The sequence below is a fragment of the Nothoprocta perdicaria genome, unplaced genomic scaffold (genome assembly GCF_003342845.1).
Source record: "Nothoprocta perdicaria isolate Ctin4 unplaced genomic scaffold, notPer1 scaffold_28, whole genome shotgun sequence".
Classification (NCBI taxonomy): domain Eukaryota; kingdom Metazoa; phylum Chordata; class Aves; order Tinamiformes; family Tinamidae; genus Nothoprocta; species Nothoprocta perdicaria.
The window spans coordinates 5,130,364-5,157,514 of NW_020455510.1; the positions used below are offsets into that span (position 1 = coordinate 5,130,364).

Genomic DNA, 27,151 nt, shown 5'->3' on the forward strand with positions numbered 1-27,151 from the left:
AATCCCTCCAATTCTGTAAATTAAAGCAAGCTTTTCCTGAGGGATTCTAATTAATATCTGTAAGCAATTTATTTTGATTTTTAAATACAACCTCTGTAGTAGTCAGTATTTCTTTCTCATTTTGTCTACTGAACCTATTTCTAGCAATTAACATGTCGCTCTTGAATGCTTTCAAGTGACTTTCAAAAAGACTATGTTTCCTCCACAAGTAGGGGGAAAAAAATATAAGAAAAAAAGAAAAAAGAGAGAGGGAGAACTGAGCTATTGAGCACTTACATTTTAACACACGGGACTCAAACTTTATGTCCTATTCCACAACATTTTGTACCATTCCCAAATAATCATCTACAAACGCATAAAGACATAATGCATTGTAACACGCAAATGTATTTAATTAAGCTGGTACTGGCAACCATAAGTCTTTATAAATTCTGGAGCATTTAATTTTGCAAGGTTAATGCTGCTTTTGTATGTCATTTATTATAGATTCTTTCAAGTCTGTTCAGTATCTCTCCTTCTCTATCAAACACTGGCAAGGCAAATGATCTCAGTTGATACCTGTAGGAGAGTAGCAATTTTTAAGTGGAGAAAACACCCATCTAGTGCATGGGAAGAGTGAATCTCACTGCTATTTGCTTGACAAGAAAGCAACAGGAAGATTTAGAAACAGCAGGTGCAACTCTAGGTTTCTTAACAGCTACAGATCCTTTCCTCCTACCTTTCTACCACTTCAAACCTTGCTTGTCTGCTGTATCTTGCTGTTCTTGGCATCTCTTGCCAATATTCCCAGACACCSTTTCCAACTCCTTTCTGGCAATAGCTACTTTCCTCTACCCACCCCCATATTTTTGCTGCCGAGTTCTCCTCCTCAAGGACCTCCTTCTCTCATATAGTCCTCCAGTCACAATACAGGAACACCATCCTTACCTCCCCCCATGACTTTCAAGACGACTTCTAGCAGTTTATAAACCAAAATGAGTGGAGTCAGCCAGGTAATTCCTAGCATAAACACATGCTCGCTTGTATTAATCCCAGGCATGGTCATACCAAAAAAAATCTGAAGAGGTTTAATATCTACTATACTAGACTTCTAATTACCATCATAACGGCTACAGGTTGAGGAAAAAATGTCAAAACCCCATTTTTCCTCCTATGGCCTTTTATTTTGTTCTTTAATACTTTCCTCTTGTCCTATAAGAGTAATTCTTGCTAATGTTCCTTGGACAGTAGATATTCTGCTCAGCTTCTCCCAAATGTATCCTAGCTCCTGCAGCAAAAGAGTTCTAGTATGACATAACTTAACATAGGGGGCTTAATTTATATAACTTAAGGGGATATGTTTCTTCCTCCCTCCCATATTCAGCATTAGAAGGTACAGAATTCTCAAAACTAACACTTCAAATACAGCAGTTATATAGCAAAGGGACCTAGAGATTAAATTAAATTAAATCACCATGCATTTACTGGAATTTATTAATTTAAGGTGCTAATCCAATCATAAGAATATCTAGGATGCTTCTGTAGTCCTCAAGGCAGTAAGACACATTCAACAGTATTGGGTAGTTTAGTACAATGCTGTGAAGGAAAGACTAAGTCTTATTCTGATGCAACCAGACATAAAACTTAACAACCTATTACAGGGCTGTCAAGATATCCCTGGAGGGTAAAAAAATGTACTTCCTTCTTGTAATATCAAATTTAATATTCAGAGTATTAAGATAAAACATCTTTTGCCACTATACATAAGACAGCTACGCAATCAGYATTTGTCATTCTAGTTTTAAAAAACACAAATACAGATTTAGACTGGAGAGCAGAGTGGTTTGCATTTGAGTACTTTTTACCCTAAAACACTAGATAGGTCTGCTCCTCTGCTGAATAAGTTGCATCAAAAGAAGTCCATGTCACACAGTGCACACACGTATACACACAGTTACAGAATATACAAGCACCAAAGATGACTACATCCATATCCAACACTCCTAAAACAAGTGACACACATGAGCATGCTGCCACGCTCGGGGGCAAACCCTTYTCTTGTCGGGTGGCTTCTTTGTTGCAGCAGAGATGCAGAACATTCCTTGGTTCCAGATCCTATAATCATCCAAAAACACTAGGTTACCAACAAAGAGCTCGTAACTTGACCTATGTTCACCTAGCCAAGGTCATCATATCAACATTTGTATGATTTAGCCAAGAAGGGTTTGCTCCACACTTGAGCTGCTTTATATAAATATATCTCCATCAAGGTAGAGATTCGTCTTGGAGATGGTTGCASAAGTGGAACTACAATTGGATTAAATGTAGATTTAATGTCCTGAACTCTACAAAGGAGAAATTACAATATACAAAACGCATGGAAAAATGGGAGTTGCAAACAGAATTAACACATTGTGTGCCAAGTCCTCGATACAGGGCAAGTTATGACCTCTGAGATATCCAAGAAGCCCACTCAAAGACAAAGGACTTCCAGACCTCCAGATGTGCCTGGAAAACGGAAATTCAGACTTCAGATCATAGTTATGGGACAAAGTTAATTCATTAATAATTGTGTTTATGAAAAACATACTAAACTTGGTGAATAAATACAGTCTGATTTTGAAATATAAATATTTTATTAGCAGAAAATATTTCAGAATGCCTTTATTTCAGGAGATATTATGAAAACATTCATTTCTATTAGATGTCTGTCACAAACAGATTTTGGAATCAAAATTGCAACTTGAAGCCAGTCTTTCTGACCTTCCGCTAAGTAAATCAGCACATTAAAAATCAAGTTCCAGTGTAATCAGTATATCCCCACAAAATCCACACCATGACCCTTTTATCCTTATCCCAATAAAACACAATTCTCTAATAACAACTCAAATCTAGCGAGTTGCTATTGCCCAGGCCAAAATTGAAATATACATATTGATATATATGAAGATTTATGATTATGTATATTGTACACACATAAAACAAAGTTTTTGTTTTGTATTCATTTTGCAGCAAGTCTGTGATCCTGTTACCTCGCTTTCTCGTAATCAACAAAGTATTTTAAATTGTGCTTAAAATGCATAAGTAATGATGCAAGTAATAGCAACTCATTTCACATCATACCTTGGGGGAAAAAATACTGATCATTAATTTATTTCTTTAGTCAAAGGAACCCATCATGATCAGCATATTGCTAATTGCAAAAATAGAGACTCTGTGCAGACACTTCCAATTAATAAATCAGCCCAGAAATTACATCCAAAGACATCAGAAATGAGAGGAAGAGACCTACTCACCTGCTTGTCCTGATGAACTCYACAGTGTGGCAGAATAAATCCCCTAAGAACACTCAAAATTCCCATTAACAAAAAGGCTCTGTAAACTTTTTACATAGGGACTGSACCTGTCTGATTTAGTGTCTGATATAGTCCCATTCCCCAGAAAAATATCTTCATATAACTTCAATCCAAATGCTAGGAAAGCATTCAGTCCCCATCAGGAAGAGACTTTTTTTCATAAAATAGTAATTAGAAATAATAATTAATTGYATATGTCTGATTTTCCCAATCTGACTGGACTTGGGGCTTTTAAAGTCAATGATTTGTCATAAACATCCTTTTCAAATTTTTCAGTGCAATTGTTTTCAAAATTTCTCTCCCCGCTACTGCAGAATTATGCTAAAAACAACAACCAAAAAGCCCAGGAATATTTTAGACAGTACAATGATTTGAAGAACAATTGTGCATCATGTTCATCTAACTTATTGTATTTGCATACAATAAGTCAGGCAGCATAGAGTAAAAGGAAGACAGAAGTTGGTTAAATTAAAAACAGGAACAGAGGAACATTCCTCAATAAATACAGAAAATATTTGCTTTATCACTGACAATTTATATACATCAAAAGCAGTTTWTTATCCATGATAAAAGTTACTTTGATGAGTAGTATTTCACCATGGTCATCTCTTCTCAGAAATGCAGCAGCCTTTCACGATGCCACACAAATACTAATGTGGCAGTATTGCTTTGAAGAGAACTTTACTTACTTACCTTGGCTGAATTCTTATGTGCTGTACAAGGAATAAGGGATTTGCAGGATATAGAAAGATGGAGGGAAAAATCTTTGGAGTGGCAACAAACCCTAATCCACAACCTATTACCAAAAATTTTTCACTAAAGAGAAAGCCAACACAGACATGTTTTGTGCACTGTGCCCTGGCTAAAATCACCCTTGGGGTTTTGGAGAGAGAAAATTATCTTTAACATTAGCTTTCCAAATCAGCTTATGTATTTCTAAAACACTGATTCTGGACAAGATCTTGCTTCTTATCAGTGCTCCATGATAAACACACWGTCAGTTATACTTATTGGAATAATGGTAAATTGTGTTTGGTAAATTATGACAAGATAATGTTTAAAGGAGCTATAGGAAGCAACAAGAAAGGGTTAATTCTTCACTGAAGTAAAATTCTTCTGCTAATCTCAGCACAATGGGTCTGGCTCCTGCTTCCCTCTTGTGTTTGCCATTTTCCTCATCCCAGGTAACTGCAGCTCTCCATTTCCTGTCTTTGGGAATATGATCATTATCTGCCCTCCCAATGATTTACCATGTGCTAGAAAAGCGTCATATTAATGCTTCAATTAACAGAATAGAGRCCGTGCTGGTCAGTTCTGTGAAACTAAGTTCTTTGCCAATATCTTCTCCTGGAGAAACACAACTTCATTTCATTAAAAACAAACAAAAAACCTCTCAGGATAAAGCAACAATCAGTGGGAAAAAAAAAAAAATCACATCACAAATAGCAGTGCAAAGAGCAAGACTGCAAGAGAAAGAACAGATCAGTTGCAACCCACATAACTYGAGCTGGATGGTAAAAGATCTTTTGAGTATCAAAACAAAGTAGTGTCTGGATACAACACAGTGTTCATTTATCCTCCAGACAAACTGCAAAGTCTCTCACCACAACACTGTTACCCGAGTTCAGGTAGCAAACAAGCAACTCCTTCTCTTCATTTCATGACATTCAACTGAATTACAAGTTGAGGTAAAAGTCAGGCATTTTCCATTGAAGAGAGAAGATTAAAGGAATATGAATAATATGTGCTATTAGAATGATGATTTGCTAAGCAGTCCAATTCTTTTGCCAGAGCACCTGGAAGCAGGATCATAATTATCTAGAGTTGCACACAGGAATCAGCTGGAAAAAGTCAATAAGGATGCAGAAACAAATTTTCATACTATCTCCCTTTTCTTTATTTGTTCGTATTTCAAGGTTCAAAATCAATATAAAATCAGCTAAAGGTCAAGATCTATTAAAGGAAAAATACCAAAGCAAAATTCTTCATAATGCCAACTACTACATGAATAAATACATACCCAAGCCTTCTGATTCAAACAGGCAGGTATCATCCACCCCTACATCTCGGCACCACGATAAGAAGTTGGCTGTGTTGTCTCGTGCAAAAAAGGACCCTGAAGGAGCGTTRGCTTTGCAGGGAATCTTCCGTACGGGTAAGGTCTGAAAAACAAAAGCTCTCTACTTAAATACATTTACTTATGTGTATGATGAAATCAATGAGCAGGTTTTTCGTAGATGAGTGACAGAGCTGTCCGTGTATTGCCTGGTTATGCAAGAATTTCAAATAAAACAGAAGGAGAAATCAAAGGTTCATTAACCACAAGTTTTTATCTGAAACACTATTAGCAATTTTTTCCAGATTTGGGACTTGATGTTTGGTACCATTTCAGAGCTAACTTATATATGTGCATACTTATTACATAAAAATGTATTATGCATTAAATTTACAGGTATTGTACATAAAATGAAGAGAGASTTCAGACTAGGAACTGAACTTCCCTAAAATTACCTAGGAAATCTAGTTTCYCATGTCCACTATTTACTTAACTTTGATGTCCGATACAAGAATCTGGCCTCAACAGAATATCTACCACAGCCCTTTACTTGCTTGCATTTTGTTCTTCCCTAGCTTTAAAAAAAGCTCTAAACTATGGAGAAATTGAGCCCCCTCGTTGATTTGAGCATGCTGCTASAGCCCAGGGGTTCCTGAAGTTTTCCTCTGGGACACAACCACACTCCAGTATTAATCACATCCAAAGAAATCTGCTTCTCCACATGCTTGGTATCTTCTCACTTAGGTATATGGCTAGAGCTGAAAAGAGAAGTGCTTTCAAGGAAAGCAATTCAGAGCAGACGATCGATATGTCAGACAGATTGCTACCAAGAAAGGGCAAATACCTGAATTAAATAAAAAGAAAGTGCTAGACAGAGAAGAAATACAATATCAGAAAAGCTTGAAATCATTTTATGGAAGAACTGCTAGTCAATAATCTCCTGCGTCATAAGATTTCACTGATAAGTAACATCTTATATACCACATCATGCCCCAGAAACTTAGGAATTTGCGGAAGACGACAGCAAAAAGGCACCTCCACTGTGCTTGGTTCAGTACAATCCTGTAGATCACAGAAATCATAAGACTCCYGTTTTCTTATCACCTAATACATTTTCTTACTCCCTTTTAAATAGAAGTCTTTTTTTGAATATTTTGAAAACTATCCCTGTAAAGCTCTTCCTTAGCAAACACTTTAATGCACAAATATTCTCTCCCTTCTTGTACAAGGGGCCTGCATCCCTCCCAAGCGTTTTCCAGCAGATTCTTCTCAAGTAATTASGTTTCCATATGGCAAAAGTGACTTCTGTTGATATAATATAGAATATCCACWGTGGCTTTGAGAGAGCAGCGCCCGCCGTGGCTCCTATCAGACATCCCAAGACCAGCTCCCCAGTCGCTCTCCTTTTACCACCTTGTCTCGTGGATGTGCATTCATGTGGTTGAGTCCAGGATGTGAAAGCCCAAGAGAAACACATGACAACAGCCTGGAAAAATGCCACCAAGGTCACTGCAACCCAAACAGGACTATGAAATCACATGGAAAATAAAATATTTCTCTTTTTTCCCCTTCTCTAATGGAGGTCCACAAATATATGTTCAAGTGATACTTGAGTACAAGATACTTGAACTGGATCTTGAAGACACTCYCATTGACAACACAAGATGGAGGTTACTTCAGTCTGCTTTGTAGCACCTGTATACCTGAACATACAAACCCAAAGTGAAAAATGTGACATCTATCACAAAAAAAGTCCATCTTAAGAAAAAAAATCCCAAGATGGCCAGTCCTCCCACAGACAAAATGAAAATTAATATGSCCAAAACTTTAAAACACAAAAACATGGAAATTTTGAAGGCTTTGGAGAGCTATTAGGAAAAAGCACCTATCTTGCCAAAAAAACTCAGGACCAGAAACAGCTACCTGACTAATGAAGATAATGTTCTTCAGCAAATATAATAACTGGTTAAACATTACATGCCTTTCAGTGAAGGCATCCTTAATTAGGATTAATAGGATTAGCAGTTAATCCTATTAACCACTGTTGAGAGATGCCATTGGATCAATGGATTGGATCAATGGATTGGATGACAGAGGAACAGGTTGGAGTTGGAGTTTAAAGGCCATGTGTTTGATTTTCACCCAAGCAATCACTAAACATCCCATCCAAAGCCAAAAGCCACCCATCAACTTCCTAGATTCGAAGAAAGCATTTGCGATCACTTTGGGATATCTAAGAGGTTTATGATAAGCCATTGAAAGTAACCAGCATAATTAGGACCCCAATATGCAGGGGCAGGTATAAGAGGAACATAAACACAGGCTGAAGTGCAAGGTTGGGCCATAATTAGTATCCAACTAGAACACATTCCCTCATTTCTTCCATGGGGCATTAGCTTTCACTTCTTTAATGAAGTATTGATGATAATAAGCTTAATTTAACAACAACATCGTTATAGAACCTGAATTTCTTTGCTCATGACATAGCTTTAAGTGACAGCCTACTGATTATGCAGAAAAGGAAACCATTGGCCAGCATCCCAAGAGGACAGTGCTAATAATTAGTCAAGGAAAAACAAACCCTTATAGCTCTAACAGGACACTGGAAAGCCAAGGAATACAAAAAAATTGGTCAATTTACATAGTTGGGCAGTAATGCACTGGTCAACAGGGATGGTCAACAGGTCAACAGTTGGCAAGGCAGAAGCTTCATTCACTAGCTTAAATACATATGAAAATATTAAGTTCAAGTTGAATCCAAGGGCATTTCTGCTTCAGTGTACGGAGGCAAAAATCAGGATGTCTAGCCAAGAAAATAACTTGTATCTAAAGTCAAGCAAAATGAAAGGTGTAGCAAAACATGACATAGCAAGAAATTCTGTTCAAGATTCATCAGGTATTTGGCAATTATATCAATTGGAAACATCAGAAAAGAGCAACAAAAGAATGGGCCAGTCATTGGACATCAAAAGGATCAGCAACYATAAACCTCCCATCCAAGAGCAGGTAAAATAAAGCTGACAGAGTCTAACAACAAAGAGCCCCTCTAAATACATGTCAGCTCCTGTCCTTGCTCACTGAACTTGCATCACTGAGAAGGGATTTAAGTCACTAAAGATCAATGTATTAGGGACATCCAAAATTCCCAGACATCTGTATGACATATCTAAAGTCTRCTGACATCTCACTTTTCTTAACTGCTTTTAAAAAACCTTTAGAAATAACTCTCAAACTCCAGGGACGTAYGGCCCACAGATTAAAAGCCATTGCTACCTCTTATCCACATTGTGAGAATGCAACTAGGCCAAAAGCAAAGATGAAAGGGTTTCTAAAGAAACTAAATTTAAAGAAAATTTAAATTAAATTTTAATTACTAAYTTTAAAAAGATTTAAGAATAAATAAAAACAAAAAGAAAAAATAAATCAGTAGGGTAATTTCTTAAGAGACAGACTACAAAYTAAGTACATCAGAAAAACAAATTAAACAAACTTTTGTAATCAGAGAAACTGAAACACCAAAGTTATAACAAAGATCTCTCTGTAGTATTCCTGAAAACAAATGCCTAGGAACAAGTAGTTCATAGCCATCCAACAAATACTTTGACCATTTTTCAGAATTTACACTTGCTTTGGGATTGACAGTTCATTAGGTTTCTTGGATAACAGCTGGATGCTGAGGTGCTCCCCACTCACAGAAGCTGGAGCAGAACCAACAGGTCATYAGTTGAGGGTGAAGAACGGGACCTCCTGAAACTCACTCTTGCATATTGCAGTGTAGGGGGAAAACTTATGGGGAAAATTTAGGAGGACTGCAGTTGAATAAGTCCTTTCACAACCACGCAACAAGGTCTGCAAATGGGCATTCCAAAKCTATGTGCAAGCAGTAATTTCACTATGAGATGTAAACTGGTCAAATCTAAATGAGATTTTAGGGGATGCTTTTCAAAAGGCAGCTTTTTGACCCTGGATAACCTTTTAACAAATAACAAGCTTCAAGTGGAGATGATGACTYTCTTGAAACGGTGTTAAATATGAAAAATACCCATCTTAAGCAAAAGGAGCTTATTTAATCTTTGGAACTACTAAAATCACCCTTTTTAACCCTATTTGTTCAAGAAAATTCCAAGTTAAGGCCATGACAATCCYTAGAGATTTTCAACCTGAAAAGCTCAAGTCCACCAAAACACATTCTACTTCCTAACATGTCCTGACCCAAAAATGCTTCCATCCTTCCCCTGCTAGTATAACACCGTTCAATCTGTATGCACTTAATACCTGCAAGTATTTCTTTGATTTATGGAATTATAGAAGGGTAGCTTTTCACTGACAGCCCAAATAACAAATTGAAGACCCTAATAAAAGTCTTAGATGACCTTATTTTTACATGGGGTATCTTGCCATATGATGGTTATGGCTCCTCCTCTTTTCTTCCCCTTTGTCTCTCAGTTGGAAAGTTCAAGAAGGAAGGGAGAGTCCCAGCACTTCCTACAAGATTAATTCCAAATGGTGCTTTACTCAGAATGAGCCAAATTTCAAGGACGACTGAGATAGAGATCTGTGCAGTCTAAGGAAGACAGTCTAAAGGAAGACAGATTTTTTTTCCCCCCCAGTTGCTTTATCCACTCRCTTTTGGATTTCCAGATGTTTAATGAAAAGACACAATTTCTATGCTGATGCTGAAAACAGAGAGAATTTCATATGCAACTCACTGCAGGGAAGTTGGTCGCTCCAAAGCCCAATACATTCATTTTTCAGAAAAATTACAGCTTTGCCCTTATGATAAAGCCTCTGAATTTCTGTGAGTTTTCCAATTAGAAACCACAAGGAAACTGCTAGAGTCCTGGGAATTCGAAGCTGGCAGAGAATTTCAAAATTTCCATGATTTGAAAAACATGTTGGAATGTTAATCTACACAGCCAAATTTCCAAACCAGCTTTAAGTCAGTCTCCAAAGTTGTGAACAAAGCTTTATTGTGTATGCAAATTGGCCCAAAATGGTTCAAATATGCAAGTCCGACTACATGTTTATTCAAATAAACTCATTAGATACAACTATTCCACATAGAAATGAATAAGTAGGCTTTGAAGTCTGACTAATGCACTCTCCTGCATGTTATTAATATACTTATAGGTTGCTTTAAAGCCTAACGAAGACACGTAAGAGTAACATTACAATTTAGTTAAGTGGTAAAACTCATCATTTCTAGCRGCAAATTAAAAAGGTTGTATATGTAACCCTCTGAGAAAATATGCTCTTTACAGCTGCAATACTTAGCTTGGAATGGCTGAATTTTATGAAGATTTCCAGTTTCAGTAGAAATTTTATGAAGAGTCCCCATAGTAGCACTCCATAAAGTACAAAATTAAGTACCTCTGGAAAAAAACRTAGCCTTTTAATAACCCTTCTAATTAAACGATATTATTAAAAATCAAGTAGTGGTGCCTCTTTTTCTTGATCTCAGTTTGAATCATTATGCTATTACCAAAAGCAGGAGCTTACAGACAGTTAACAGGCAGCCTACTCAACTGGAAGGTGCCAAGCTGGTGATTGTAGAACATCTTAAATTTGCTCAGAAATCTCCTGTCCTAGTCTTCCACAGGATGACTTGCCAGGACTTACAGAGCTCATCCCTGTTGCCTTTTGCAGGTGGATCTCAGGGTGCCTGCAGCGCTCAAGCCGTGCAGAGGACAGCAAGCTCAGCACAGTATTGACACCTCTGTGGGAGACCCCATGCATCCAATTTGTCAAAGAGCACAATTTATCAGCTAAGAGAACACCCCAACATAGCAAAGGGCAGACCTGATCTGCCAAGAACGTCTTGGCCCTGTGGCCTCTGCCCAGCTTGCTCATCCAGAGCCTAAGCAGCCAGATGTTGTAATAGAAGACACTTTGAAGAGAACCAAGGTAAAAGCATGGCTGAACAAGGCAAATTATTCTTAGCACTTGCCATTCTGGAGGTGATTTATATCTTGAGGCATGAAAACGTACATCATCTCCAAAAAATATATACACTGATAAACTAGACGGTTTCATCTATGGATGTTCTCACTATAGCCATAAACACTTGATTCTGCTTAGAAATCTGCCAGTCTTCTGAACTGAGAACAGTTCATGGCAGTAAGTTTGGGAAGTGTTACTATTTGAGAAAGACCTCMCAAAAGGAAATTATATATCTACTGGTTTTCATTGCACAGCGATACAATCAACTCACTGAGAAGAATGATTTCATTAGTTGGACCTTTCCTTTTTCCCCCCTTCAGGAAAGAGATCTCTTTTGGCTCCATTTCTGCATTTTAATATCTTAAATAATTTTATTGAACATCCACATCTTGACAACTCAAGTGTGGGAGGTTTCAATAGCTTCCCTGTTGATTTCCGAAACTGTACATCTTGCCCAAAGAATTGTTCACCAGTCCATTTTCAAATTTTGAGCCTTTCAAAAATATTGTGGTCTTTCCTACATTTCTCAGGTTTAGTTAGGTCTTAAACCAGCTACTGAATCTTAAAAACACATCAAACCCAGCCTGCCTTGCTGTTTACCAGCCAGGCTAATTTCCTTTGGAAACAGTTCTTTTCCTAGTTGCCCTAATTGCATATTTGAACAGTCTGAGTGAAAAATATACAGAAATTAGCTATTATTCCCTTACCTTAAACTGCACAGTTTGTATGCTGTCCTCTGTAGACAAAAATACTAATTTAGCAGTATCCATACACATCTCTCCCTCTTCCACAAATTAATCTGGTATTTCTAGTTATTTATAATCAGGTTACAAAAGCATATATATATTTTTGGGTCATTTAACCTAACCATCACAAGGGATAAAACAGGAATATTAATCCATCTTTTGCTCATAAATTCCTAGGGCAACCCCAAAGCTGTTGCTCCCTCCAGACTCCAACTGTTTTGGGAAATGAGTCAAATCTTGAGCCAATGCTCTAACTCACCTAAGGCAGGAGTACTAGACTTGCTGCATTTGCTTGAGGCCCCGTTGGAAAGTTGCTGCAAAGTTCTTCAAAGAATAGAGTTACAACCAAAAGTAAGTTTGAATACGCAAAGAAATCATCTCTACCTGTACTTAGTGAAAAATAAGTTTCTGTGTTTATCATAAATAAGCAAGGTCAAATATCAATTTCTTTCCATATTTGCAGGTYCCTAACAGTTGTCACAGCTCCACAAGTGGGATAACAATACAGCCTGGCACCTGCTAAGCGAAGATCTCCAGGCACTCCACCATATTCACAAACCTAGGCCCAAAGCAATTGTGTGGACTGAACAGTATTCCCAAGTTACAGGTGTGGGAAGAGAAAGGACAAAGATGAATTTTCCCAAGAGAAAACACTAAGGTTTCAGCTGCAATGGAAAATGAACTTAGGTCTCCAACTCTGTGGTMTTGTTCTTCAAGCACTAGCCTCCTCTTTTGATAAAAAGAGAATTTAAGTCAAATCCTTGCACACTTGAGTCCTACAATTTCCTAGGTTCTGCCTCTACTCACCTGGAGACATAATTCTATTTAAAAMAAGCCACATAGCTTTTATTTATGTAAGTGATGAATTGCTCCACGTTTGAGAACAGGCTTCAGTACTAGAGCTTTAAGGGCAAAATAAAAACTCCTCCAACCTAATTTCAATTTAAATATTGTAAAATTAACTGTCCAAGTGTGCATAGTGCACTAACTATGCCCAAGCATCAGCTTATACATGYCTGCAGAGAAGCCCACGCTGTAACCAGCATCTGCACCTACTGAATATCTTATCAATTACATTTATTTCYAAGAACCCACCAAAAGCTTTGGGTATGGAACAACGGCAAAATGTGCTGCTGATACTAGAGCCACAGGTAAGAAGTGAACAAAATCTCTTAGTGTTGGCAACTATATTAATATATCTAAGCACTAGAGACTGTTCTCATGGACAATTTCAATCAAAGAGCACATGCACATCCACGGGCAAAATCGACTCCGTTATACACAGTAGCTTTATTTCAGTACATGTTCAATTTAATCTTCTGAAGTCATCTTCATCTCAGCTACCATGGGGAAAATGAAATTAAATGCACATTTCAATTAAATATGCTGGGGCTTCAGGAATATTTGCATCCGGATTTATTTTGTATGCCTTCTTATTTCTGTTATAGTCCAAACCAAATCTAGATGCTTGCTTCCTGAAAAGAGGATTTAATGTTTCATTATTCAAGGCTATTTCTAAAAGAGATCTGAGCTAAGATTCATCTCATTAACCTCTGAGAACCTGAACAAAAACAATGATTCAGATTTGATCTCTTTTCCTTCTTTTCCTATGAAAACATGGTTCTCCATGGAACATTCCAATACTGAGGGCCTAGTATGGTGGGCAGACTACTAGGCTCCACCTATTTAATGGTGATAACTATTAACACACTTTATTCCTGTTTATTTTCAATTCTTCATTAATGGGCTTACTAAAATAATCCCAGGTAAGCGTGCACGCCGTGCATACCCCACATGCCTCCATGCTTTCAATTTGTTTGCACAGCTGTAAAATGCTCCAATTAACAGTCTGTCAGGAGAAGTAAAATACTGCCAGAAGAGCACGGGGATGAAATCCAGGCAATGGGAGAAGGACAGAACAGCATCCTGCGACATGAATCATTTGTATGAAATAGCTGCTGCTAGAATGAGAAGTCTAGTTGCTAGACAGTAGAACATTAGCAACGGCACTTCCAGCAACTTATTGCCATACAAATCTTCAGATAGTTACCAGTTCCTAGGTGTTTTGGGGATGTGCATGATGACAATTCATTTCATATGGGGAAATATCTCCAAAAAGAGAGAGGGGATGTTCCTCAAGCAATGTCCTACTGCCATAGCTGCCTAATACTGCTCTCGCTACTCAGAATTGTCACCCACACCAAGTTTTATCTGTCTGAAGCAAAGGACACGTTCAGAACTATCAAGTTTTAGGACATGATCTAGATGCTTAACAGTAAAAACAATCTTGTCTTGGAGGATCTGGGGAAAGAAGCTAGCACCTAACATGCTTAGAAATCAAATAACTGTTCGATTCTTCATCTTTAGAAACTCCAATGTTATTAAATCTATTTGAGTTTCTAAGTTTACTCCTGGCCAACTCACAGGGTGTCCCAGAAAGCTGTAAGAAGTTCCTTCCTCCCTCATAAGCCAGTAGATGTTGCAGTTCTGTTGAGAAGCACACGACAGCTCTGATGCTGAATAGAAACTTGCTGCACAAGCAGCTTCTCCGGAGCCAGTGAGATTTTTCTCTCTGCCACACTGTGGAGTATTGCAGGGTGACCTGAAGCAACCACAGTGTGCAAGGGATGAGTCGACAGAGGCGACATTATTCTGCACTGTATCTTTGGATGTGCAGCTAGAGCTTGCAAGCAAAACGGGCACAAGGAGTTTTAATGGTGGTTCCTAATCTACAGTACACAAACAGAATAGGACGCAGCACCTCCTTCTAACCATGAGGAAACTAACCCTATTCTGTGGAGACTTGCCACCTAGGAAGCTGCTGAGGTAAAGCTTGGCTTGTGAAAACAGCAAACCAGGGCTTGGGGAGGGACTTGGTAGGATTCCCCCTCTCCCATTATCTATGTTGTCAGTCCTAGTTGTCTCCATTCACCCAACTGCAGCCTGGGGCTGCCCGCAGGCTGAGCCACCTGGAGCCATTCATTTTATATCAATCTGCTTCTGTCTTCAAATGAATGAATAAAGACAAATTCAAGTTATACACACGGGTAAAAGAGCATGCCCTAGCTCTTTGAAGGGAGGCTGGACTCTACAGACCTTCCAGCTGCCAATAAAGTCCCTGGCAGCAGGGCACCCACATGGAACAGAGTGACTTCATGTGAAGAGACTTCATGTGAACAGAGAAACAGCCAAATGGCCCCAGATTTCCACATGGATTATTAATGCAGCACAAAATAATGATTGTGCAATTCTTACTACGCTAAATTTCATACCACACAACCTTCTTTTACATTTCTTTGGCACCACAACTCAGATTTTCCAGTGCGCAGCCTGGGACTGTTGCACAGGGGATTGCAACCTGAAAGGATAAATAGTTCACTAATAGTCTGCAATGACACACAGCTATTACTCTGCCAGTTCTTGGAATTCTTGCTATACCAAGTAGGAAATAACAGACATTGAGAAAACAGCAGTGGCGCAGAATTTTTCCATTTAATTCCACTGCCTGTTAAGCCAGCTTGAAAAATAAAAGGCCAACTCATCTAAGTAATTACAACATATGGGATTACAACTGTCTAATTGGCTTCTAGCACAACTTAGGTTCAAAAAAAGAGGGTTGGCTAATTGAAATTAAGGCATTCTCAGTCATACAAATTAATGCACRAAAGCAGCGCCGCGTCTTTTCATGATCAGAACACAGAAGTCCCAAATACCAGAACATTTCTGCTTTATCCTTCCAAATGGCAGCTCTCTCAAAAGAGATCACCAYCAGAAAAAGTCTGTAATAACCATCAGAACAAGTCCTTAATAATACAAAACAAAGCATAGTTATATCATAATAAAATACTGCTTGAATTTCTGAGTATTCACTATTGTAGCTGGTGTCCAAGTCTTSCTTATTAGAAGTCATCAAGGTAAAATGTCTGAGAATTCTGTGTTAAATGCATATGGTTTCCTGAGATGTCAAACTTCMAAAAAAGTTTTCTATTTTCTCATTGACTGACTATATTTTTCAATCAATCCTTACTTTCAGCTTTCTTCCCTCTTTCTTTTTCCCTAAAGGAAACAGAAGGTGCAAAAACCAAAATCTGCCTCCGTCCAGACAATTTCTTCTGCAAGACTATTATGAGCCTGTAACCAAGAAAAGCAACTCCAACAGCTGCTGCTGACACAAGGCTGTCAATACTTTCATTTCTCCTACAGACAAGTTATGAGAACATCAAAAATAGCAGATATAGTTTGTGTTGTCTGCTCTGGGTTTTCTCCCTCCTTATATAGTTGACTGTTTCAGCTTTACAGGTATCAAAATTCAACCAGACCAATAAATAATTAGTCTTGTTGATTAAACTAATGTACATGCTGACCATTTCAACTAAACTCTCCTCAAACTGACATTTGCTGGGTTCTGGAATTTCTCCCAGTAAGACAGTCCTGTGAGCAAAAGGGAAAATACAGAGTTAACAGGAAGGAYGACTTTTGGAGTAATTTCTATTCTATATCCTTTAACTCAACTTTATCTCCACACCAGAAAAAACAGTTTAGCTGTACATTTGCTATGAGAGTCCACAGAATGTAATTTCTAGTTTTGAAAACTTGAGGCTCATTTGAGTTGCTCAATATTTCACAGAAACAAGGATATCAACCCAGCAGCTGKTGGCTAAGCTAGACACTCAGTTCTTCTGATGCCAAAACATGTCAAGCAATGAAAAAAAAATCAAAAAAATCAAATTGATAGTTAAGTTGCTCTAATCATTATTTTCCCACTGTCATTTCTGCTTGCTCCCCACTTTAAACAGCATTGCACATCATTGGGTTTTAACTACATAGCATGCATTTGGCTTTAAGTTATGGTCATGTAGGCAACGGGGAGGAGGGATGGAGAAGGCAAGAAGAGAGGGAAGCAATTTCCACATTCCAGATATGCAGAGCAGAACGTTTTAAGGATGGAGATTAAGATGTTTAAACTTGGGGTGAATAAGCAGGTGTGGGAATCAGAGGAACAAAGAATATGGAGGAACACTACATATCAACATAAAAGCATATATATACACATAAATACATAAATATCAGCTAGTCTCTGACCCAGAACACAGGCAAAAGATTTGGTCAGGCCTGTATTTGCTGGTTATTTTTTCCCCCCTTCTTGTAATATCTTATTTTGGCTCCTTTTGACCTTTTATTCTCTTTACAACCTGTAGAGTACAAGGAAGCTCTCTACTGCCTGGTATAATTTCCAGAAAAAAATCACCACCCTGATATTAAACTCTGTTTTCTGTGTCAAGCAATTACCTCCGTGCCCATTTGCAGAGCCTCCATAAACGACGCCTCTCAGCTGCTCAAGGACATCCAGCATCAGACCAGCCCAACACCTCAGAGGTCAACACCACACACCAGGACATCAACCAACACTTACTTTGCCAGGCTTGTTTGCATCAAAGCTGTTCTCCTTAAACTTCTCCTGCAGGGTCTCAGCTAACCGACAAAGCAAGGCACCGTTATCCAATTTCTCCATAAAGGTTTCTGCTGTGATTTCTCTACCTGAACAGCAAAAACAGAAAATTAGCATGGCAAAAATGCAAGTTGAACAGTATAGACAGCATTTGTAAAGAAAAAGAACATGACCCAAATGCACCAAAACCAACAGGAATCTTTAGAGGTATTTGCGACGTGCCTTACCTGAATAATTACTTAGAGCACTTGGTAAGTAATCTCACTACTCTTACTGGTAGAGGCACAGCAAATTAGCCAAAGAAAACTGTTTTCTTTGGAAGGGTAGATGTTACCTGAAAAATGACTCRAATGGGTCACAATCTGCTTCTTTATTTTACTTACGTAACTCAAGGATTTTACCAGAGTGTTTGAGAAAGCAGACTGCAGCAGGCCAATGGTTTATACTAGTGCGTGGAGTTATTTATAGGGTCGGTGTCACTAACATTTTTATTGCAGCTTGTCTCCAAGCACAGTCAGGAGGAAAAGAGATGTTTCTTTAGCATTATTACTCAGCATTTTATTTAGCATCTCARTCCTGCAAGAAGTTGACAGAACACTGCAGCAAGTTCCTTTTAAAGAGCTTTTCAAAGGAAAATTTCAGAATATTTCAGAATATTTAAGGTTGGAAGGGACCTCTACAGATCATCTTGAAAAAATCTGTGATTTTTTCAAGAAAACTAGCCTTAACACATGGTACCTACTTGTGGCACTCAACTTTCACTCAAAGAAAAAAGAATCTAATTTGCTTATATATCCTTGTGCCTTGATATTGTGGTCTCACTGCTGCAAAGCCTCTTTTGCTACTGCCTCCCTGATCCAACCATCTGCCATCAAACTGCCATGACATTTTCCAACAGGAGAGAGAGACACAGCCTGAGCAGGCTGGCTAAGCTAAGAGAGAAGTGTCTACCACCCAGCTAAACCCCCAGCATGACAAGCTCTCCAGAATGTTATTATTAATAGAATAAATATATATAGAATATATATAGAATATATATATATATTCTATTCTATATATTCTATTAGAATATATTCTATATTGTATTTATTCAGCATAAACAACAACCACCACCACCACCACCACCTATTTCTTGTTAAAGCTGTTCTGTTTTCACATGCCTACTGGAAAATGCATCTTCTCTACAGTCACTTTTCTGAGCAGTTGCACTTTTCCAAGAGCGGAACCAAGATMAAGAAGAATAGGAGACATCTGCCCACAGCTGGTTTACTGCGTTTGCCACAGATTTGGGACCAAAAACACATCTGACTAAAGCATTTTTTCCAGAAAGATTTCAGGAATTCGCTTTCAGTAAGAGGTCTGGAAACAGAGAACACTTACCTGATTTTTCTAATACATTTCTACTTCAAAAACATCTGTKGGAGACTTTTTTTCCCCTCCCATTTTCTTCTCTTTTTGCCTCAATTCTCTCTGCCACACAGCCCCTCTGCAGCCTCCAGATACAAAATTACTTGTCTAGCCAGCTGAGGTCAGGACTGAAGCCAGAAGAGCTCCCCTACACAAAAATGCAGCATCTCGTCGCTTGCAAATCCCTTATCATCCTTCTAGCCTGCGTTTTTCTCAATTTTAACAATAAAACATCTTCCATTTTGCCCCATCAGCAGTTTTGGCTAAAGCTATAAAACCCTCAGAAAACTGAAAAATTACCATATTGTAGGAATCGCTCTATTTTTAATACAGTATTGTTTTATTATTATTATAGATTTATTTTCCTTTACAACTCTATTTCCAATATTTTGACCCTAGCGAAGGGCTTTTGTTTTGGAAAGCCCAGGAATACACAGGATATGCTGCATTGGTAAAAGACTCACATTCTACCTATCTACGCTGCCCTATTGATTTATAGATCTGTTATTTTCCCAGACAAGTCCTACAAGAAACCCAAAACCCATTTCAAGCTACAGACCCTTTAAGCAGATATGGAAAAACAGTTCTATCTCCTGCTGCCATTTAACAATGCATTTATATTATTTTTAATGCTGAATCGCATTAGTGGTTTGGTCACTACATATTGTACATTAAGCCAGAGTCTTTCAGTTCTGTTCCCCTTTTATGAAAGCTGAAAGAATGAGTTTTGCACTGAACATCTGTATCCAATGAAAAATATATTAGGTGTCAGCTTTCAATTCGCTGTATTTTATGGCTCCAAAAGGTGGCATTTCTTTGCTAAAACAGACACTCTGACATATTTAACAGTTGAAATGTATTGATTCAAATGAGAGTAATGTTCGTAGCCTGAGGAGGAAAAAAAAAGGGCTGTATTTGTATGGAAAAAACATTAAACTCCATTAAAAATGCATAACCCCCCCTATAATTACAAGAAAGCAGTTGCAATGTTTTTATAGAATGGCAATAACATTATATATAATAAAAAAAGGACACTAAAAGTATGAAAAATAACAGGAATATAAAAGCTTGCAAGCACTGCTCACCCCCTGCTTTAAGGCAGCCATCRGACGCCCCTTAAAAACAAGAGCCCTTCAGGCCTCTTGCTTGGGAGCAGCTGTCCCTGAGGCCACCCAGTCCTGGGGGCCCTCGTGCAACCACACAGGGAGCTCTGGGCGAGGAGGACCAACTGAGCATGGAGGGATCCAAAAACTCAAGTTAAGTACCAGCATCCAGCCGACTTGCCTATTACTGCAGCACTGAGCGCCTGCAAGGCAAGATCTTGGCTCAGATGGAGGCATTCCAGACGGGTGAAACCCCAAAGCACCAGCACAGCCGGCTCCRTGGGGTGAGCCGAAGGCTATTGTGTGTGCTAGAATAGCTAACAGCGAGGGAAATAGYTTTGGTCTCGGCCAGGCACCCTCATTTCCTTGAAAAGGAACAAAGCAGCAGTCCCAAAGGCTCCCTCCTGCTAGAGAGCATCACACGGCCTCTCTGCTAACGGAGAAGCAGTGCCAGGGTTTGCAGAAGGGCTGAAAGTGCCCTGAATGTTGTGATATTGAGCGAGATTTAAAGCCCTGCTGTCCCCAGGGGCTTGAGCAGAACACACTGATGCTGGAAATGAGGGTCCTGCTGCAGCATCTCTTGGGCAGTGGTAACCGCAGGAGCCGGTGCAGGTTTTACTCACACTCACAATAAAGAATTTTCCTTGGAAAACCTTCCCACCCTTCTCTCTCTCCAGACTTCACGCCTTCCCTAATGCTCTCACCTGCCTGCTCCTTCTCTCCTACGACACTTCTGCATGCCAGCAGTCCATCCTCACCTGCCTTCGTGGTCCCCAGCTCCCTGCAATCGTCACCTTGCTCCATGTAGTGTCCCCACAGCCCTGTTAGGAAGAGGCTGCACTGCTGACCTCCTGCAGCTCAGACGTGTCCCCATCACTAGGGCACATCTCAACCCTCCGTATATCTCAAACCTCAGAGGGCAGTTGCCATCTGGGATATTAAGGGGGCACAAATTTGCTTTCCAATTGCCATTTTGCCTCCTCCAGAAGATCTGTACAGCCCAAAGGTGAGAATTCCCATGGGGAGCTTGCCCAGGGAGAAGCACAGAAGTTTCCAGGATCACAAAGAGGATGCTACGAGACTAAATAGGCAGTTGTTTTAAAAAATAAGCTAAGTTTTTCCATTGCTGATGCACTGCTGAGTGCTGGCTTTGTGCATGCTAAAACCAAGGCCAGACAAGCTGGTGTTTGTTTCTACCTCCTTGGTCAAGGTTTCTCCTCAACCCTGGCCCTGCAAGGATCTCAGGTTGATCTGGGCAAGCTCTGCAGTAGGAAGGAAGGGTAAGAGAGCAGGAAAATAGCCCCAAGGTGCTGCCAGAGTGCCCCTCTGGAGCAGGCTACAAGGACACAACAGGGCTCGAGTCCATCCCCTATGCTTGAGATTTACAGGGCTCCTTCTCCAGACGAGAACCCGGGCAGCTAAAACAAATACAAAACTATTCAGCAACTGGCCTTCCAGCAGCTCTGAGCTTCTTGGGCATCACTCCAAGGACAAGTAGCAGAACATGTAAAAATCACCAGCAATTACTAGAAAACAATGTCCATTTTAAAATAAAGTGTCTTTAATTTTCATAGCTAGAAGTTCCTAGAAAGTTTTGGGTTTTTTGTGCCCAAACACCAATGTATCTCAGTCTTCCAAACCGCACCTCAAGTAAGGTAAAATTCGAACTGCAGCACCCAGCTTCTCTAACATCAAAAGCCCTTTATTCATATCATGAAGTGCAATTTTATTTTTATGCTCTCCAGTTTGCAATTCTGAACTGAAATCAGCATTTGCTGGTACAAATTGTCAGCATTTTAACTTCTCTAACTAGGCACATTCATTCCCTGAGGAATTTCAAAACAGCAGCAGTTTGCAAAACAACCACCACATGAAGAGGTTCAGCCCACGTTCCTGCCTCAAAGATATTTTGTTATATTCAAAATCTACACTGATTTGAAAAGAAGGSCAGACTCTGAATGCCTGTTATTTGTCTTCACCAGTTCACAGTCAAACAACTGAACAAAGCATAGATGCAACAAAACAGGAAACAATGCAGCAAAAAATAAAATATCAACTTATTTGCCTTATAGCATAAATGGAGTACTTTTATTTTGTTAAAACTGCTGTCCCAGAAGCAATATTCTGTGCATCCACATCTTAGTCTGCTCTGTGCTATCTGTAGGCCTGCTCAGGTGGGAACCTACTGAGAATTACAGCAAAGTAGGCTATTCCTCAGTAAGAGAGGAATGAAATACCTTGAATGTTCCTCTAGATACTGAGGAAACAATAAAGAAAGTTACAGGAACTATTTACAGGAAGGTAGTGGCACACTGTAAATCCACACTACTTATCCTACAGCCGTTTGTTGATGAGCCCCTCCTCCCCTGAAGGCTAAGCTAAACTATAGAGTAATTAAAACAAATTGGAGTTCCGAGTGAATATTTATTTGTGTACCAATTTACTCCCTTTCACTTATTTTGAATGTAAATTTTTAATTAATTGACTTATTAATTTGAATAAYAAGGTCTACGCAGGGATCCACTCACTGCAATAGCGGCCCCCTAAGTCTCTGGAGAGTCTGCAGACACAAGGACTTAGGAAAGAGGAGCCTGCATGGGAGAAGGTGTGGGGGACAGCACTGAACAACTGCACTGTGTATGGGGCTTAATTAAAGGAAGRCTGTGCCCATTTAGCTCTGCTACACAGTTTGGTGTCCATATGAAAAATCAGATTTTTAATTATAGTTGGCATTTCAAAACCTCCTGCTGGTTGCTACTTTCTTGCTAAAAAAAAGTGACCTCATTCCTAATCTTGTCACTGTGAGAACTCTGCTATGAGCTGCAAACAAGCTCCTATTTGTTTTAGGAAGCCTCCCCAGAAGTCTATTGTCTAAAACACAGAAACAATATATCAGATCCTCAACAGAACATGCATCTTCCAACTCGGAAAACAGTCTTCCAGACGGCTGTCTGGTGCTCAAGGGGAATGAAAAAAGTCAGAATTTCTAGATTTTCTTTAGGCATTTCCTAGAGGCTTTCTGGAAATTTTCATTGATTTAGATGGAAGCACCCCAGAAAGAACATGCAGATTCAAGACAACGGATAGGAACTGCTACTGGGCGGTATYGCTCCCAAGTTTCCAGCACAGCTTTTGCCAGAAGGATGCTCTGTCTCACCCAAACTTCCCAAAAGAAAGTCCTCCTGGAAAACATTTCTCCAAGCTCTCTTCCAGCATGACGACAGACAAAGTCCCACGTAAATATCCACGAGTTGTAATTTTAGCCTATTTTAGTTTGGTAAAACTCATTATGTCCCATCACTAATAACCTATAGGAATTACTGTTACAACAAACAAATGTAATGATGATGAAAAATTTTTAGTACTATTCAGTGAAATTTTGTGCAAGCTGGAGTGAAAACTATTCTAAGAAGTTCCTTATTATCACTTACCCTAAAATAGTTTCTCCTCTGTTTAACAAAATTTCTTTTCATTGCAATAGTTTTTGTTTTGTTCTTTAAATAAATCCTGTATTTACTCAGAATACTTTGAACTGGGAATGTACAAAAGCCATTTTCCTTGAATGCTCCCCCCACACAGCAGGTTCCCTGGCTCTTGGTTTCTAGATCCTGCCTTCTCCAAGCCCGATATTCCAGAGAATCATCCCTTTCTTTTGGGGACATTCTCATTTGTGTCTCTGGAGACTCCATTGCTTTGATTTTCCTGCATTGCCTCCCCTTTAGTCATCAAATCCATTTCTGCTTCTCCTACCAAGATCCCCCTGCTGCCCACAGCAAACCCCCAGGTCCCAGCTGCAACCACTGGGTCCAAGCTACAAGCTTCCAAGACCTCTCATTACCCATGGCCTCCCTTGAGAGCTACTCACCATCACTGGGCTGCTGGGGCAACAAAGAGCTTGGCCACTGCTCCTTCCTTTCCACGTGGTCACCATAGAATTATTACRGTTGGAAAAGACCTTCAAGATCTAGTCCAACCATAAACCCTTAAGATGATGACTGCTAAACCATGTCCCTAAGTGCCTCATATACACATTCCTTGAACGCTGCCAGGGATGGTCATTCCACCACTTCCCTGGGCATCCCACTCCTATACTTGGCTACTAGATTGCAYGTAGCCTTTAGGAGGTCTACCCAATAAAGACCAAAGATAAGCTTGACAGCGGAAGGTACCATCCTCCAGCATTAATGCAGAGAACTCAAACAACAGCATATTTACAAGAAAACATGAAGAATAAACATGAAGGGAATGAAGTTCAGCTCAGCTCACAGAAACACTTGGAGATAATCCTATTTGTGAGCCTTGCAGACACTGGTGACAGCTGCACGAGGGGGAGCTGCCCAATTGCAACTACTTGCATTTCTGAAAGGRAGAAAACAACCAAAGAGCCACGTTCTCAGCTGACCACACACAGAGCTCTCCTCCTGTCGAGTGCGACTTGTCAATAACTGCATTTGATCCTGGTTTTAATCTTACCCAGTAGGTTTGTGAGCCACAGGGCCAAATCCTCTTTCATCGGCAGCAAGTTGGCCTCATGTCTGCTGGCAAGCCACTGGCTGTACTGATGCATGTCAGAGAGGCCAGGCCCACGTGCCTTGGGGCTCAGAGCCGTGCACATGGTCTATCCACTTGTCGGACCTGTTATTAGAAGAAAAAAGATATTAATTATACCAAGTACAATTTTGTAGTTTCGCTTTCCAGAACTGAAGCAGGCAGTAACGTTAACTACGATCACAAGAAATCAGATGTCAAACAGATGTGGATTCAGCACAGGGATGTAACAGAGGACTGAAGTCCTGTTTTGTTAAAGGATGACACTGCAAGCGATTAAATTGTGTAGATAAACGACATCTTTTCTTGTACTCACCAAGCTACACGTGTGGCCATCACACGAGCAAATATTCTGCAAGGAATGATTAAAATCACATCAAATCAAACATGCTATACACAGCTCACGACTTAGCAGTGTCTTTACCCAATATCCATTCAAAGCAAACAGACAGCTCCAGAAATTTGGGGATCAGGCCCAAGAAAAACCTGTTAATAACCAAGCCACACCATAACAGCAAACTTGCTGACAATTAGCAAAGTCACCAAATGGAATTAGCCTGTTCTACATCTTTAAGAGGAATTAAAATAATTTAAAATAATTAAAGGATAAAGAAACATGAAAGGCCTCTATTTCCAAATACATAAAACACTATTTGGAATACTTCAAATTTTGCATTAAAATTTTCCAGCATCTTGTAACCATATTGTGGTTACCCAAGTTCCCTGTTAGCAAAAACACCTGCTTAGGCTCTTGCCTAACCCCTCTTGATGGATATAATGTAGCACCTCCCTCCTTACCCCAAATCCTGAAGTTTTAGGTGCCCTTGAGATACTTGATCTCAGATTTCACTTGGAATACATTTCTCACTGAAATCATACCTTTTTTTTTTCAGTTGGCAAGAGACAACAAGAAAAGATTTGGTTCCCATGCATAAAAACACAATTCTGAACCATTATTACATTTTACATTTTTCAAAATTGTAAAAAGCAAAACAAATCAACAAACAAAAACCACCAAGTCTGTTGAAAGCAAACGAGTTTAAAACAGACCACAACATGCAAGCATAGTCCTGTTCTGAAAACAGACTTTGTAAAAATGTCAACTTGAATTTATGGCTTCCTGCTTGATGACATCCAATTCATACTGCTTATTTTATTCAAGCAAGAAAAAAAAAATAAAGGGTGTTAGATTTACAAGTTCAAACTGGAACATCATTCAAAACAGATTCCTTCCGACTCCAGTGACACTAATAGTCAAGGAGTTATAAAAACACTATAGTTAAAGTTACTGTAAACTCCCCCAACCAYGCAGTTTTGTTCTTCAGATTATCAATATATTTTAGACAGATGGAAACAAGAAGGATTATTGACTTCTCACCTATCTTCCAAGAGTATATGGAAAAATCAGGTATAAATACCTCTGTCATATACCTTTTTTTCCTTCTTCCACTAAAGGAAAGCCTTAAAATAACTTTTAAAATGACTTCTGGAATCTATCAGCTTAGTTAATACTTGAGAGCCAAGGTTGGAACTCATTTACTCCCCTGTATTGTTTCTAAAGTGATATTGGTAAAAAGTGGTCACMAAATTTATCTCATTGCTAAACATTAATTTGTGTTATCGTAGGCAATGCAAAATAAAAACAGCATTTTTTTTCCACATGGATTTTTAAATATATTAACTATGCAACTAAATGTTTAAGTAAAAATCCCACGGTCCATTTCTTTTTATATGCACATYGGAAAAATATATCTGAAAAAGAGGCATCTTTGTTCTAAAAGAAACCACCAGACAGCTCGCTGCTGCTCTGCAATGARTTTCTTGGAGGTTCAAGCCAGCTTTGAGCAAGGACTCTGATGAGGTGACCCCAGAGGTCCCCTCCAGCCTAAACTGCTCTCTAATTCTACATCTTGTAGGATGCACAGCACCACATCCCAAATGGGACCCTGAAACACTCTGTCTTCTGAGGATCACAGAGGCAGAAAATTTGGGCAATAAGACTCAAATTCAGCTCTGAAGTATAGGGCTGACTTCAAACCTACCTCACACTGACCTACCCCTTGTCTTGTGCAAACTAAGCAGCCAGGTTGTAGAAMGTGTCCAGGAACTATTTGCAATTGCAAGAAGACAGGTGAGAGAAAGAAGAGCTCTGATTTGGGAGGATGAGTCAGGGCTGGAGTTCAGTAGTAACTTTGGTAGTTAGAAGAGAGAGAAGTCAGACCTAAACACGATAGTCTGAGCTTAAGGTGATTTTAAGAGAACATAGGCTTTCAGATGGGGAAAGCTAGGAAAGATAAGGAGAGGTCAAAAGGATTTGGAGGTGACAGAACTGCTAGAAGCTGAGAAGGATTTGTCTCTGCTGCAACTAAGTCTGCTTGAAATGATTCTGAATTGAGTCTGAATTTCACCTGCAAAAGAGGTGAATCCTTTTCCCACTTCTCTGAAAACCTGCCCTCTGCTTCAGCCAAATACTGGGCAGCAACAACCCCRCCTTTAAATATTTACTTAAATAAATCAGCATTCAAGGAAGAGAGCACATCAGTCCCACTAGCTCCCTTTGGCAATTC

General features: G+C 39.3%; 1 protein-coding gene across 7 annotated transcripts in view; it reads right to left on the reverse strand.

Annotated features, from left to right (window-relative positions):
- Positions 1 to 27,151, reverse strand: part of GAS2 (growth arrest specific 2) — a 74,176-nt gene that overhangs the window by 31,552 nt on the left and 15,473 nt on the right. For 6 of the 7 annotated variants that reach the window (XM_026041171.1, XM_026041166.1, XM_026041167.1 and 3 more), the window contains 3 exons: positions 24,510 to 24,671; positions 17,491 to 17,615; positions 5,356 to 5,497 (listed from right to left, as the gene is read on the reverse strand). In XM_026041171.1, coding sequence (XP_025896956.1) covers positions 5,356 to 5,497; positions 17,491 to 17,615; positions 24,510 to 24,651 — 409 coding nt within the window. In that variant the 5' untranslated portion in view covers positions 24,652 to 24,671. Of the gene's footprint in view, positions 1 to 5,355; positions 5,498 to 17,490; positions 17,616 to 24,509; positions 24,672 to 24,900; positions 24,939 to 27,151 lie in introns of those variants that run through there. The other variant, XM_026041172.1, reaches the window with a different exon arrangement.